Source organism: Lepisma saccharinum, chromosome 23, assembly GCF_977018435.1.
Source record: "Lepisma saccharinum chromosome 23, izLepSacc3.1, whole genome shotgun sequence".
In the NCBI taxonomy this organism is placed as follows: Eukaryota; Metazoa; Arthropoda; class Insecta; order Zygentoma; family Lepismatidae; genus Lepisma; species Lepisma saccharinum.
The window spans coordinates 16,430,608-16,445,767 of NC_139251.1; the positions used below are offsets into that span (position 1 = coordinate 16,430,608).

Below are 15,160 nucleotides of genomic sequence, written 5' to 3' on the forward strand. Positions count from 1 at the left end.
AGAGGATCCAGGGGAGATTCCCCCAACCCCCCCTTCCGCCAGCCCCCAATCCAAACGCACCAACTTACAAAAGTTATTTAGTCCCATTAGCTTTAATTTTCCAGTTGAAGAGGGCGCTATTAAAGGTTTTGGCAATGCCGAGAAAGAGTGAGAGAGGGGAGGGGAAGGAAGACGACGAAAAGCGGGGGAAAAAGAAAATCCATTCCAAGAGTCAACGATGCACTTGTGTTGCTGAAGACGTCAGAGAACGACGAGAGACAGGGGCGTGAGTGGGCTGGAAATCAGGGGACCCCACTTGAGAATCTGAACTTGTAATATCCATTGTCAACTCCCCTTCCTCAACAATCCTCCACTTTCATTTTTTTTTTTAAGAGGAAAAGTCTTCCCAACTCAATTTTCCTTCTCGACATGGATTACTGTTTGTATTTTTCGTCATGATTCGCCTCCCGGCGGGTATTTAGGAAATAATGCTAAGGGAAGATTTATTAATAAGCGGAAAAGTGTTCCTAAACTTTTTAATTGTTTATTTTCGTCTTTCTTAAAATAAATCTTCATTTCTTTTTGCTTCTCCTTCCTCTTCTTCCTTCCCTGCTGGTTTAGCTGAGGAAAAGGAACGGGAGAGAAACGTTCAATTTACTCGCATAAACTCTTGGACCATCCTTATTCCTTTTTCTACATCATCTTCCACGAGATGAGGGAGGAAGTTCTCTATCCGCCGTTTCATCAACAAACCTTCTTTATTCTGGACCGCGAGGGAATTCGTATAGAAGCTACCTCTGAGAATCTATGAGCTAAGGATAAACCTTTACGTTACAATTTTTGTTTGAAACACTTTTTTCTCAGATGCTCCGATTAAATGATAAACATAAAATTATTAGTAAAGAATACAATTTTATAAAGCGTGATAGCTACTTAACGGTTGCTTTTATCGAAAAATCTTAGATAACCTTAAGTATAGAACACATCTTACGCTTTCATTTGACAAAAATATCCTTGAAATCAGACCCTTGGTTTCAGAGATATAGTACTTTCTTCAAATGTCAACATCTGCCATCTTGGATTGGCCGCCATTTCTATTAGCTACCACTTTGAAATGGTAATCATGTTTATTTTTGGCATTCTCACACACCCATGTAAGTGTGACATAAAGGAAAAAATATACCGAATTCTTAGCTGGCCCATGGACTAAATCTTTGTGATTCCTTTTGAACATACATCCTTCTGCTGTTGGCTGTGGAATGGTTTGATTTTTTTCCGTTTTGCATTGTACAATGAATTATTTCATTATTGTGCCAGTCGAACGTGTACCGTGTAGCGGCTTGAAGCACGCCACTTGCCGGCGGAATCGGATATATGTATTCCCTCAACTCAACCTCGTGGAGCAATTTGTAGTTTCCTAGTAGATATTTTGTCAAGTTTCTCTTGGATAGGCACACTGTAGTACACTGCAATAGAGCTAAATGTGATCAACATATTATCGAGAACATATCCATGTCGTCCGAATGTGGCACTTTTCTGTCTGCCATGAATAGAAGTGCTTGCTGTCATACTGGCGGAAATATGTGTTTTCAAGTGCGCTATCAACATGTTATAATATGTAATGTACAGTCAGCGGCAATAAAAATGGAACACCTAGATCTTGAAATGCTAGTTTCCCTACAAGGCGTTATGTGTATTGCATAACTCTACGGCGGTGGTAGAAGTTGCCATTGAAAACTTGCTATTAAAAAAAAACTTTCATCCTTAAGAGTTAGGCAACACAGACAACGCCTTGCTGGGAAGCGGGCATTTCAGGATCTAGGTGTTCATTTTTATTGCCGGTGACTGTACAGTCACGGACACTTCTCAGTTGTAACAATCTCATTAGCTTTCAATGGAATCATTACAACCCAGAAGTGGCCATGACTGTACATGCATCAATGCCACTCAGGCTCACCGCTACTTCCTGCGTATTACAACATTCCTTGAAGGCATATGGAAGAATGAGGAGTTACAACTTGACAAGTTTAAAAACAAGACGCTACAATCCATTGTTTGAGCACCTCACATCACATTTCCCCACTCCATTGTCTGCGGTGACGTTGGTTCGCAGTGTTGCAACCTGGAGGGAGCAGAATCGTCAGAATTTTCAACGAAATTTGAATGTGAAAGGCATGAATTAGTATCCCCTCACCTACGTTACCTATTGATTACGCTAAATTCTAAATACATTTTGATATTTTTCCTTTAAAAATTAAATGAATTAAGTTATATTTGGGATATTTCTTACCAGCATAAGAAATGTATGAAATAAAACGATAGAAAAATGAAAAATATATAAACGATAGAACTGAGCTCACCTTCTAAATGTTTTCCAGTTCTCCTTCTTCAGTTTCACTCTCCCACTCATCCGAGTCTGTGTCTAACGATGAATCTGTGTCCGTGTCTGAATCGGATTCACCAAGTCTAATTATCAGTTCATCTACACGCTCGGCCATAAGTCCATCTCTTTCAAAGTAAGAATCTTGCAGTCAAGAGTAAAGAGCAAGAACATTTCAGTGCTTTAGAAAATAACACAGGCAAGCGTGTTATCAGATATCAGATTGCCTTCTCGTAGTGATTGGTGTACGATAAACAAACGAACTACCACCCCACTCGGTTAAAAAAAACCAAAAAAAACAACAAAAAAAAACAGGCCACTGCTCGATGTCGCATTCATTAAATGAAGTCATTCGCCCTGTAGTTTCTCTTTGTTATAAGCCTTAACGCACGTGCGTAATACTACAGTTTACGATCGGCGCACCGCACGCATTTTCAAAGGCCGGATTAAATAAAATGAACCACTGATATAATAGGAGCCTGCATGCACCGTCACTCTAAACAGTGAAAATCGTTTGTCATATTTGTTTTAGCTAAATTTTGCTGAGTTGGCACCACTGGTACTCTCAACGCCAGACCAGTGAGTAGAAGAGTGGAGGGGAGGATGACGTAATAGGAAGTGCTCCGCAGCGATCTGCGTATATCGGGACTTTACTTGTCAGGCTGCAGGACCCACACATCACAATCTCGGCCACTTGTGGAGATGGTGTGATCAACACTTCGCTCCGGCCGCCTTTGCTATAATATATCTGGGAAAAGGCTGCAATAGCGGCAGAGAAGAAGGGGGTTCGAGTGGGCAGAACGAAGCTGTACACGCTGCTGCGAAGACTGGTAACTCTCCCCCTCCACGCAATCCCGTTCCCTCTCACGTGTTCAGTGGTGGAGCCGTCTCGCGTCACTACCTGCGCAGAGACTTGTTTTCGTTTAATTACTGCAGAGATAGATAGCTGGGTCACGATTATCCCCGGTTAAACATTTATTAAAGGCGACAATAAAGACGATATTATTATTATGGGAACCGCAGAGCTTTTCCATGTAGGAACACTGCTGGAAAAAGTTCTTTAACCGCTCACCTTGGGAATCGAACCCGGGTCTCCCGCGTGTCAGTCAGATGCCATATCTACAACTTTATATATAAAAATTAAAAACCCCTAAGCGATAGTTTCCCCTGTCATTCTATTCCTCGTACCAAACTGTTTTAATTCCATATTTTGCAAAACACAAACATCCTTGTCTTACCCAACGGGGACTCCTGGCGTCGCAACGCGCTGTCCTAACCACTCTGCCAAGAAGATAAACACCCATTGGACCACCGCAGCTCTTAACAACTACATGGTCAACATTACATAATGAGTGTACTTGCACACACACACACACACACACATTGAATGAATTCAGCAAGGCATTACGTTCACTTAATAATCATTTCGTGTACAGTAGATGTTATAAAGCTGAGGAATCAATATTTTAAACCGATTATTGAGTTCAAGAAGAGAGAGGCGAAAAACAGTTCTCTGTGTACATCAGTGTGTACGTGTTTATATATATATATATATATATATATATATATATATATATATATATATATATATAATGAAAGCGGGAGAGACAGAGAGATAATGAAGGTAATAGAAGCTTTATTTTCCTTCCCCTGGTACGCCTCCGTAATCTTCTTTCTATTAACTTATAGCCGATTGTCTTTTTATGGTTTCCCCCCCGGCAACCATAAGCCTCTTTATGTTAAAACTGTCCGCAACTGCATTAAACGTTCTTTGCTGAAGTACTCTCTTCTTCTCATCTGATGGGAAGAGGGATGCTTCCAGCTTCTCCAACGGGAGGAGAGAGCTTCTTGCTTCATTGCAACAGGCTTCTGGAGGAATCTTCAAGCAGAAATACAGAGTTGTCTTAATGTAACAACCATCAGTCTCGAAGTACAGCTTGAATGGAAATAAGAATACAAAACATGAAATGGCTTTCAACTATCCGTTTTATACATAGGCGCCACCACATAAGGGCAAGGGGAGCATTTTCCCTCCTTGGCTTTTTTCGGAATGTTCGTGTTTGATTCTGTAAGACAGGGAAGATGCCTACAGCAAATTTGCAGAGATGTATGTTCGAGTTCAACATTTTTTTTTAGCACATTGATGCAATACCAACACGACCTCGTTGCACTTCAAGGCAACAATATCGTGAAAATTATGCATCAGAAAGTGTAGAAGAGTACTTTCGTCTGCTTCATATTTTTATAATGTGTGCAACTTTTGGTCATTCGCGAAGATTTTTTAATTTTTATTCTTGTTATTTACCGTCGCTTTTCTGCCACTTTTGACTAATCGCAATGATGAGTGATGACATGATGAAATTGATGAAGGGACACAATAACACCCTTGTCGAGGTCAGGATTCGAACCGGGAATCCCTGGCGTCGTAGAAATCTGTGCTAACCACTCCGCCACGGTGGAAAAGATGAGGATGAGTGATGAAATGATGGACACTCACAAAGAACACCCAAGCTCATGCCGGAATTCGAACCCGGGATTCCTGGCTTCGTAATGCCCTGTGCACATTTGACACTTGAAAAAAAGTACCTGAACCAAATTGGCTTCAACTTACTCCAGACCTTCGAGACAAACTTTTGCTTTGTATAAACGTGCTCTTCAGTAATTGATTACATATTTTCACATGGATTTAGTTATTAAATGTAAATATGTTTTCTACCAGTCTGGCCAATTCTGTTCCTTCCTTTGAGGAAACTGAGGATCTGTTTGTATGGCTCCTTCTTTTGTGCCTAGAGGAAGACGCCGGTCGTTAACTATGACAACAGCTGCCTCTCGTTAGCTTATGCAAATGACACTCATTTAAATTTCACGTTAATTGAACGGGCCGTTCTCTCGGCGAACGAACGCTGAGAGTATATAGCCCGTCAGTCAACTTCGGGACGCGGAAATTTGACGGACGGAGGCGCTTAGCATCTCTCTAGTTCTTTTGTTTGCTGTTCCTTCTCTTCTCCACGTATTATCTCTCTCTACTTATTTCTTGTTTTCTCTCGTCTTCTTTTTCTCTCTCTCTCTTTTCTTCTGTATTTCTTTCCTTCTCTCTCTTTCGTTCTTTCTTTCTTTCTCTCTCTTTCATTATCTTTTTCTATCTTTTCTCTCTCTCACTCTATTTTTCTTTCTTTTTTATCTTTCGCTCCCTCTCTCTTTTCGCCTTGTAATCAAGGGCTCCCGGGTTCGATACCCGGTGGAGGCACATAGTGGTTCGGATCCCACTTTAAACTGTAGGTCCAGTCCCAATTAGCCATACTGTGCATAAAGTGAACTTAAAACACCAATTCAATCAATCAATCATTCAATCGATCAAATCTCTTTCCCTCTCTATTTCCTTCTCTCTTTTTCTCTTTTTTCTCTTTACCTCTCATTCTCTTTCTCGTACTCTCACACTCTATCTCTATCTTCTTTCTATTTCTCAGTGTTTCTTTCATTCTTTCCCATCTCATGTACTCGTGTACTCACGCGAGTTTTTTTCATTGTTTTTTTAGGTCCACTTTATGCGCAGATAGATTAATCGGGACTGAAAATACAGTATAATATGTGAAACTATTCCGAATCCGAACCACCATATGCCTCCACTGGGTATCGAACTCATGACCCCTTAATTACAAGTCAATGATTATACCACCACACCACCGGCAATCTATCCTGTCTCTTCTGAAGGGTGAAAGAGATTATATTTGCTGAACACACTCAAATATCAACCTCCCTTTCACCTAGTACACCCTGGACTGCATTTTTCAGGCTAGCGAGGCTTTGGCGCCTGGGTCCACAGCCAGTATAATCCTCTGTGCAAGTTTGTTTTGGGTTATTCATGTGTGATTATGAGTGTTATTTGTACATTTCATTTTATCAGCATCCCCAACGTTGCGTTATTCAAAGGTAGCATAACAGCCACGTAAAATAAACTAAATCACAGGTCTCTTTTATACCTTACCTTTCATTCGTTCACTACAACTAGCTTCCTTGTCTCACATTCTGTGCATTTCAATCATTCTCTTATCTACTACTCTCCCTCTCACTTCTTTCGCTACCACCATCTCCCCCTTTCTCTCACGCATCGTTCTTCCTTCCCTTTATCACTCTCTCTTTTCTCTCTATATTTCTGTTCTTACACCTCTTAATCTTCTCTTTCAATACCACCATTGTACTCTTTCATATTTTCTACCCTCAACTCTCACACTGCATATCTCTCTCTGTCTCTATTTCAGTGCCAATGATATTTGAACACGGAAGGTTACAGACAAGAGCAGACGTTTATGTGGTGTGTTGCTGTGTTTATCTGTCCTCCACTCTCTTTCTCTCATTCTGTGGCTCTCTCTATTTCACCACAACCGCTTCCATTTCTTTCTTCAGCTCTTTCTGCTCCTCATGCTTCTTAGCTCAAAGTACAGTCACGGACACTTCTGGCTTGTAATAATGCCATTCAAAGTCAATGGATTTGTTACAACCCAGAAGTGTCCGTGATTGTACAAGACCAAATCAAGTTAACACTCTATTAACACCTGCAACACACATTTTCTAGGACTGCACACAATATCTGAGGAAACCATATGAACTTCTATTCTATGCTGATGATATATTTATTTATTTATTTATAGAGCTCAACAGGCCGAGCCCAATTATAATGCTCTAATTACATAATATTACTACAATAGCGTTCCAGTAATACGTAGTATTTTTGAAATTATATAAAACTCATTGCAAGAGTATCAATTGTGTTATTTACACATGAAATTGTCTTGAAAGAGTTGCACGCTATCTACACCGGAGAGGTCGAAAGAATTGAGGTTTTCGCTCTTTGGCAATGAAAGATATTATGCTTGGGACGTGTTTTAGAAACGGGAACGTTGTCATTATCTCAATATTATAGAAAACAGAGGTTTGTATTGAGATATACACCACAGGATCCTTCGCTAAGGGTCTTCTTGATCCCTTATTGACCAGAACTGGCAACACTGCTAAATTAGTTTTCCCCTCGACTTCCCCTTTTCTTTAAATTCTTTCAGAAGCGTTTGCACCACGTGGTGTTGTGAAGGGACGCGAGAAGTTTTAAATCTTGCTCCGTTCTTACCGAAGAGGAAATGGACTAATTTCAAGAAAAAATCAAAGGTAAAGCGAATTGAACTTCAGCCTGGAATGGAAAAGAAATCCTCAGTATTGATTCGTGCTACTGCTTCTCTCCAGTTCTGTTAATTAAATTAATTATTGACTATGCATTCAGGTATTTTTTCTACAAACGTAATTGGTACGTTTTAATTCAGTATACGTGATGGTATACAATACAATTTCTCTCCTTAAATCAATTCTTATTATTTTTATTTTAGAATTGAGTTTTTGTTAACCAAGAGTTTCAATTTTTGGAAAATATATTGTTTCCTTCTCTCCTTTTATTTTCATTGACCTTAGTAAGATATAATTGTGAAGATGGATAAATGTAAAGGAGGCAGAGAAAGGTTATGATCGGCTCAGACAGGATACCACAGATCCTCATTCATCATCGAGGTACACATCTGCTTCCCACTGTTGAATCTCTGTCCTTACTCCCACACACAAGAAAAAAGTGATCTCAATATTTATTCCGACTTCTCTCAGATCGGTTCGGCTGCTTAGACACAAATTCCAGTACCTGTCAATTTAGATTCGGTTATCCGATCATTTTCTGATATCCGAAACAGATCCTATTTATTCATTGTTGGATATCCAGTTTTGAATCAGTTCTTGCTATGTATTAGATGTCCAGAAATGGATGCATTTTCAATATCCAGTTTTGGACAAGATATAGATATGTTTTATCTAGATATGTTTGGATATCCCGAATTGGATGTGTTTTGGATATTCCATTTTGGACAAGATCTAGATATGTTTTGGATATCCAGAATTGGATGTGTTTTGGATATCCCATTTTGCACAAGATCTGGAGACGTATTTGATATTTGGAATTGGACAATGTTTCTGCCAGCCAGTTATATACATGTTTGGGCTATGTATTAGATATCTAGAATTGATCGAGTTTCAGATATTCAGTTCTGGATACCCCATAGACGTTCAATTGATATCCAGAATTGGATACCAATGGATATAAAATTTTTGGATATCCATAATATCCATGGATTTGATCTGGACATTGTGGATATCCAATGGATATCTCTTGGAGATTTGTGCTGTATGGGCAAGCTGGTACCTTTTCACCGGATAAGGCCTGTAATGAAATTCGAAAGGTCTGCATTCCAAATCGACGAGAACATCCTAACCCCATCTTGCAATATTTACTAATCTTTAAACAATATTTTTTTAAACTAATCATATTTTACGCTTTCCAGAACTTAGCGACAAAGGAAACTAATACAGGTATGTGTGGCAACACAAAATTAAAACTTAGTACGATTGAATTTAAAAAAATAAAATAAAATTTTAATATTCGCTTTCCAGTTAAAAATCAAAACAGAGGTATTATACATTCTATCTCGGGAATCTCTGGAGCATGGCCACGCATAAAGGGAAGAAATCGAGTGGGAGAAGCGAAGCAGTACACGCTGCTGCATAGTCTGGGAAATGCAGTACGTTTCCCCCTCCACGCAATTCCGTTCCCTTGCACGTGTTCATTGATCGAGGCCTTTCGAGTCATTACTTCCGCAGATACTTGCTTTCGATAGCTCGCTCCAGAGACAGAGTATAGACAATTTGCAGTGACACTCTTTATAATATAAGCGCTCATTCATTATTTTGGTGACAACAGGTGTTATTTCTCAGGATTTGAAATAATTTTCCAAATTTTCGAAAGGAGAGGAAAAGTACATTTCTGATGCAAGCCAGAGTCCAGTAAGGCAAGATCAAGAGGTTCTGGAACGTTTATATTCAAGTTATGTAGAATATTGTTTCTCTTATAATGTACGAGGGGAAGCCAATAAATTGGTCACACGCTGAGGTGGTAAAGCTGAAAATAGTAGTGAGTAGTTTCTAAAGATGTCATTAGATGGCAGCACAACCCAGCTTGATGATATTCAGTTAGTAGTCACTAGAAAGCAGACGCACGCATGGGCAGCTCAGTTTAAAAGTGGCGACCATACTCGAGGACTGTATGTGGAGATGGTACGTTTGAAGATGATTTAAGCTGACAGGCGAGTGACGATAGACAGCAAAGCAACTGCAATAGGTTCTCACGGTTTAGCCTACAATATTAAAGGTCGTTTGAATTTCAGAAAAGTGTGCGCACGGTTGCAGCAAACTTTAATGATGTTGAACGTGAGGTGCGACTGTGGCTGGCAGGAGATACACGATTTTCAAGTCAGTATCTCACGCAGTATTTTTATAATAAACGTTTGTGACCTACTTACTGACTAACCTATGAATGGCCTAAGCTGATGGTAAATTAGAAATGTTCTGTTGGGATTTCTTTTCTAACCCCACCTAACAGTCGCTTCTCCCTTCTTGCAGGCTCCACAAGGACGACAACGGCGGCGCTTGGTGTCCGAAGAACACCATCAAGCACAACGTGACGGAGTACCTGGAGGTGAGCCTCGCGGAAAACCACCTCATCACGATGACCGAGACCCAGGGGCGGTTTGGCAACGGTGTCGGGATGGAGTACGCAGAGACCTTCATGGTGGAGTACTGGAGGGACTCTCTGCAGGAGTGGGTGGTCTACAAGGACGCCAAAGGAGAGACGGTTAGTGGGATGTGTTGCAGTTATGATTAAGATTGTTGGCCATCGACAGTAATTAGAAGAAAGGGTAGACAATGTATAGTGGGATAATATCTGAACAGTTTCGTCTCGATATGCAAGGTTGAAGGTCAATGACGTATATAGGGGGGAGGGTCTATGGAGTCCGGACCCCCCGCCCCTAAAGACTTACTAAGTAACAACAATTAAATAATCAAAATATATTTTAGTATGTGTTACGTAATCGATTGTTATTTATTTCCGCTGAACTTATTGGAAGGCCAGGAATTGAGATGATATGGCTTTCAAGATTTATGCACTCTACATAAAATATTAATCAGGAACTTTACTTTTCGTCAATTGGATCTAACTCCCTTTTTTTTATTATTCAATAAATTTTCAACTCTTTATATATTTGACATTAAATTCTTTACCAGGGCACTTTATTATTATACAAATTTTGATAAGCTAGATAATGAATACGTACTGTTTATTCTTTTACCATCTTTTTACATATTCATGTAATAATAACAATATAATATTAATTAATTTACATATTTATTTAATAATATTTAATTCAATTAAATATAATTATTTAAATATTATTATTATTGAGGCACTGGGCTGACCCACCCCCCGAAATGTATTTCTATATATGTGCCTGCCAAACAACACGAGTTTAGTTAACGGAGTATGATTTGGGGATGCTAGAAAGACGAGATGAGCCGAGTTTCGTCTCGTTCTCGTTTTTGTCTCGATATGTATACTACTGTCTTGATGTTGTCTCCTGAAGCTCCTCCCCGATGGCGTAGTGGTAACGTCGTCGCCTTGTAATCAAGGGGACCTGTGCCCGGTACCCAGTGGTGACCATACCCGCCGAACGTAACGTACGTAGCTGTGCCGTTGCTTTTTCATCAATTTCGTCGTCAACTGGTATTGCAAATGAACCCGATTTACAGATTTGTCGCTAGAGATGTCTCCACTGGGTGGATAACGGTGGGTTCACTGCCATAATATTCAACCCATCCATACATTAACCTACGTTGGAAAATTTCTGAATCGTTTAGAGTCGAGAAAAAAATCACTTAGGGAGAAAGATATAAAAGGAGTAAGAAATAAAAACAATGAGAGACACGAACACTAAGTGAGAGGGAAATAGATTTTTGAAATTTAGATTTCAATCTACCACTTGCTTTCTATGAAAAATCATTAAGATCAATTTTTGAAGCACACTAGATATATGTGAGTTCATTCTACTGTGCATTATTTTCCATTATTCTAAAATTTTTTATAATATATAATATGTGTGTATAAATGTGTGTGTGTGTATGTACGTAGTATGTACTCTACACTGTTATATGTCCATTATTTGAACAGAATATGTAAGCTTTCCTGTAATTGGAGATTGTTCTCTGTTGGAGGCAAACAAACAAATAAATAAATAAATAAATAGAGGAAGAGAAAAGGCGAAAGGGAAGAATAGAAATAGAAAGGATGGGAGACACAAAGAGAGACAGAGATAGTGATAGAGAAACAGGGAAAAAGAAAATGGGAAATGTCACAAAGAAATAGAAACGGAGGAAGACAAGGGAGAGAAAGAAAGAACTGCGAAAAAGGAACAGGTGTAAAGAAACGGAAGAGTGTGAGGATATAGAATGCCAAACATAAACAAAGCAAGAAAGTGGTAGAGAAATAGAAGATGGAAAAGTTACAGAGATATTAGAAGGAAGAAATATGGAGAAACGAAGAGAAAAAGGAAAAGAAAGAGATGTAAAGAAACGGAAGAAAAAATGGAGAAATAATAGGAGAGACAAAGGCAGAGAGAGAGAGAGAGAGTAATAGAAAATCAGAGGAAGGAAAAAGGGTGAAAATAAAGAAACGGAAGAATAGGAAGTTAAGAATGGAAAACACAAACGAAGAGAGGAAGGATAGAGAAGGACAGGAAGAAGAAATGTAAGAAGTCAGACAGAAATATGGAGAAAAGAAGAAGATATAAAAAGGAAAATAGAGAGAGAGATAAAGAAACGGAAGAAAATAAGGATAAATAATAGGTGATACAAAGGCAGAGAGAGTAATAGAGAATCATAGGAAGGGAAAAGGGTGAAAATAAATACAGGGAGAAGGTGATCAGCCTGAAGGAGCAACTTGGAACATTTAAATTAGCAAGCATGTAGCATGCCATGTTCGGTAGTCTGAATACCGCTTAAAGAGGAAGGAGAGAGAGAGGCGACAGATTTCGACACCGTAGTTTGGAGACACCCTGTTCTAAACAAGAAGAAAAGCCAACAAACGACAACACCTCTTTTCCCACCTATAAGAGCTTTTTAACCAACTTAAACACGTCGTCTATAATTAAATTAAAGCAAATGCTTCTCTCCACACGTCCTTGCTAATCGCGCGTCTTACTTAACTCGTTACACGCCCAGCGCTAACAGGATGCAGCGGCAAGAGGAGGAAGCTATGATACGCAAATTGCCTTCGCAAACAAAAGCCGGTTTCTTTTTTGGGGTAAACGGGTTCGTGCCGAGTGCATCATTATGTGTTTGTGAAACTCGTTAAAGAGCCTGCCCGTCTTTCCGAACCATATGTAATTGGCGGCGGAGGGAGAGGGGGTGCGGTGAGGGCAGTCGCCTGCAAATGGACGTGTGTCAACTTTGTGAAAAACACATATTTGTGTTGAGGGCGGCTGCCTTTCCTGGACACCTACGAAGAGCTCCGGTCAATCCTCGGTGGTTGGGCGTCAAATTGGCTCTGGTAGCAGCTACCAGTTCGACGCTGCAAAGTGAGAGCGTTTCGTCGTATGACCCAGTTTGTTGCCAGTGCATTTCGAGTGGGCTCAGGTTTGGCTCCTTTGAATAATAAGACTTCTTCTCTCTCTCTCCCTCTCTTTCTCTCCTCCTTCTCTTTCATCTTCCTTTGCTCTCATTTTTCGATCTTCCTCCTGTGTTATTCTTTCTATCTCTCTCTATTTTTCTATCTCTTTATCATCTCAATTTTCCTCTCCTGCATCTTTCCTTCTTTCCATGCTTCTCTCTCTAGCTTTTTTCATTCCTTCTTGTTTTTCTCTTCATCTGTTCTTTCTATCATCAACCTCTGATTCTGTCTTTCTTTCTCTGTTTCCTTTCATTCCTCCACTTTTGCTCTCTATCTGTTTATTCTGTCTATTTTCCTCCACTGTTCCTGTCTCTCTTTCCAATTCATTCCTCTTCTTTTGCTCTCTATCTGTTTATTCTCTCTATTTTCCCCCTCTGTTTCCGTCTTTCTTTCTCTCTTTCCCTTTCATTCCTCTTCTTTTGCTCTCTATCTGTTTATTCTCTCTATTTTCCCCCTCTGTTTCCGTCTTTCTTTCTCTCTTTCCCTTTCATTCCTCTTCTTTTGCTCTCTATCTGTTTATTCTCTCTATTTTCCCCCTCTGTTTCCGTCTTTCTTTCTCTCTTTCCCTTTCATTCCTCTTCTTTTGCTCTCTATCTGTTTATTCTCTCAATTTTCCTCCTCCTCTCTCTCTATTTCCCCTTCCTTTTGTCTTCTCTTTCTATTTGCATATATTTACCCTCTCTTTCAACTTCTTTCTCTCTGCATTTCTTTATTTCATCTCTTTCTGTTTCTATCTTTCTTTCCTTCTCTGTTCCTCTACGTCTTTCTCCCTTTTTCTATTTCCTTCTTTCCCTCTCTTTCCTCTCTGTTTATATGTTTCTCTTTGTTTAGAATTTGAAATTCTTTATTTTTGGGGACGTTCAGCCATTGATTACAGTTATCCTTATTAAACATTTGAGGCTGAAATCGAGCTAAGCATTTTCTTAAGTTATTTTTATAACTTATTTTCACTTATCCTGTTTGTCTCTTGCTCATTTTAAGTATTCGGTTTTGTACAGAACACGGAAACACTTAGGATACAAACTCAGATCCCTTGGAGGGCCTCTCCGATGGCGCAGTGGTAGCGTCGTTGCCTTGTAATCAAGGGGTCCCGGGTTCGACCCGGTGGAGGCACATAGTGGTTCGGATCCCACTATAAACTGTAGGTCCAGTCCCGATTAGCCTTACTGTGCATAAAGTGGACTTAAAACACCAACTCAATCAACTCACTTTGAATTGTGACGTGCTGCGGTGGCCACTCCGTCACATTCGACATGTGCCTCCAAGGAGAATCGAATCGGAGACCCCTATGATTGCAATCTGACAGGGTTACCATCGTGCCATCGGGGACGCTTTTTTGTCCGCCCTGCAAATCGAACCTTGGTCCCTCGAGTAACAGTCAGGCATCCTACCACAGCAGGTCTCTACCATAGGGCCCATTATCTAACTCCACGTGGTCAAATAAAGGCCTTTCAGTTCCACTCCACTCAATAGAGTGTCACAATTTAAGTCCACTTCATTAGCAGATCCGGGCCTGCAATACCGCATATGATTAGAAACTCCAAGTTGCGTATCCACATCGGGATTCGAACCTGGGACCGCTTAATTACAAACCGACAACCATGACCAATGGGCAGCGGGAAGAATGACCAAACTCCAGGGAGTACAAGGCAATCACACAGGAGTGGTTTACGCTATTATCGTCGTTCGGACGTCCCTTCCAATTTCCCCCGTCTCCAGCCGCTAGATGAATTTCAACCTGCAACACAGCGGAGGTAGGCTGTTGGGGTTCCGGTTGCCATGGTTACTTAGCCTGGTTAATGTTTCCTTTAGTGTAAGCTCTAATCGCTTCCAGAGGAAGCAAAAGAGAAAAAAAAAGATAGCCCATTAGCAAAGGTCGCTTCCTCCCGTCGTAATCCCGCAGGTTGGGATACTCCAAGGAAGCAATCGCTCAACATTCTTTCTACGTATACAGGATGACCAACAAAAAATCGTGCAATTGTACCTACTTTCTCTCATATTCAGGGATTGCCTATCTGATGCTGTACACTCTGTTCCGGTTATCTCTGGAGGAAGCGAACGAAAACAAGTCTCTGCGTAAGTAGTAACGCGAGATGACTCCATCAATGAATACGTGAGAGGGAATGGAGAAAGCGTCTGCGGTTACCAGCCTTCGCAGCATCGTTTACTGCTTCGCTCTACCACTCGATTTCCCTCCTTCTCTGTCGCTATGCGTG

The 15,160-nt window shown here is 40.3% G+C and overlaps 1 protein-coding gene across 2 annotated transcripts in view; it reads left to right on the forward strand.

The window, feature by feature from the left end:
* The window catches only part of LOC145977744 (discoidin domain-containing receptor 2-like), a 522,813-nt gene that overhangs the window by 262,397 nt on the left and 245,256 nt on the right, over nt 1-15,160 (forward strand). For both annotated transcript variants that reach the window (XM_083109999.1, XM_083110000.1), the window contains exon 3: nt 9,845-10,076. In XM_083109999.1, coding sequence (XP_082966125.1) covers nt 9,845-10,076 — 232 coding nt within the window. The remainder of the gene's footprint in view (nt 1-9,844; nt 10,077-15,160) is intronic.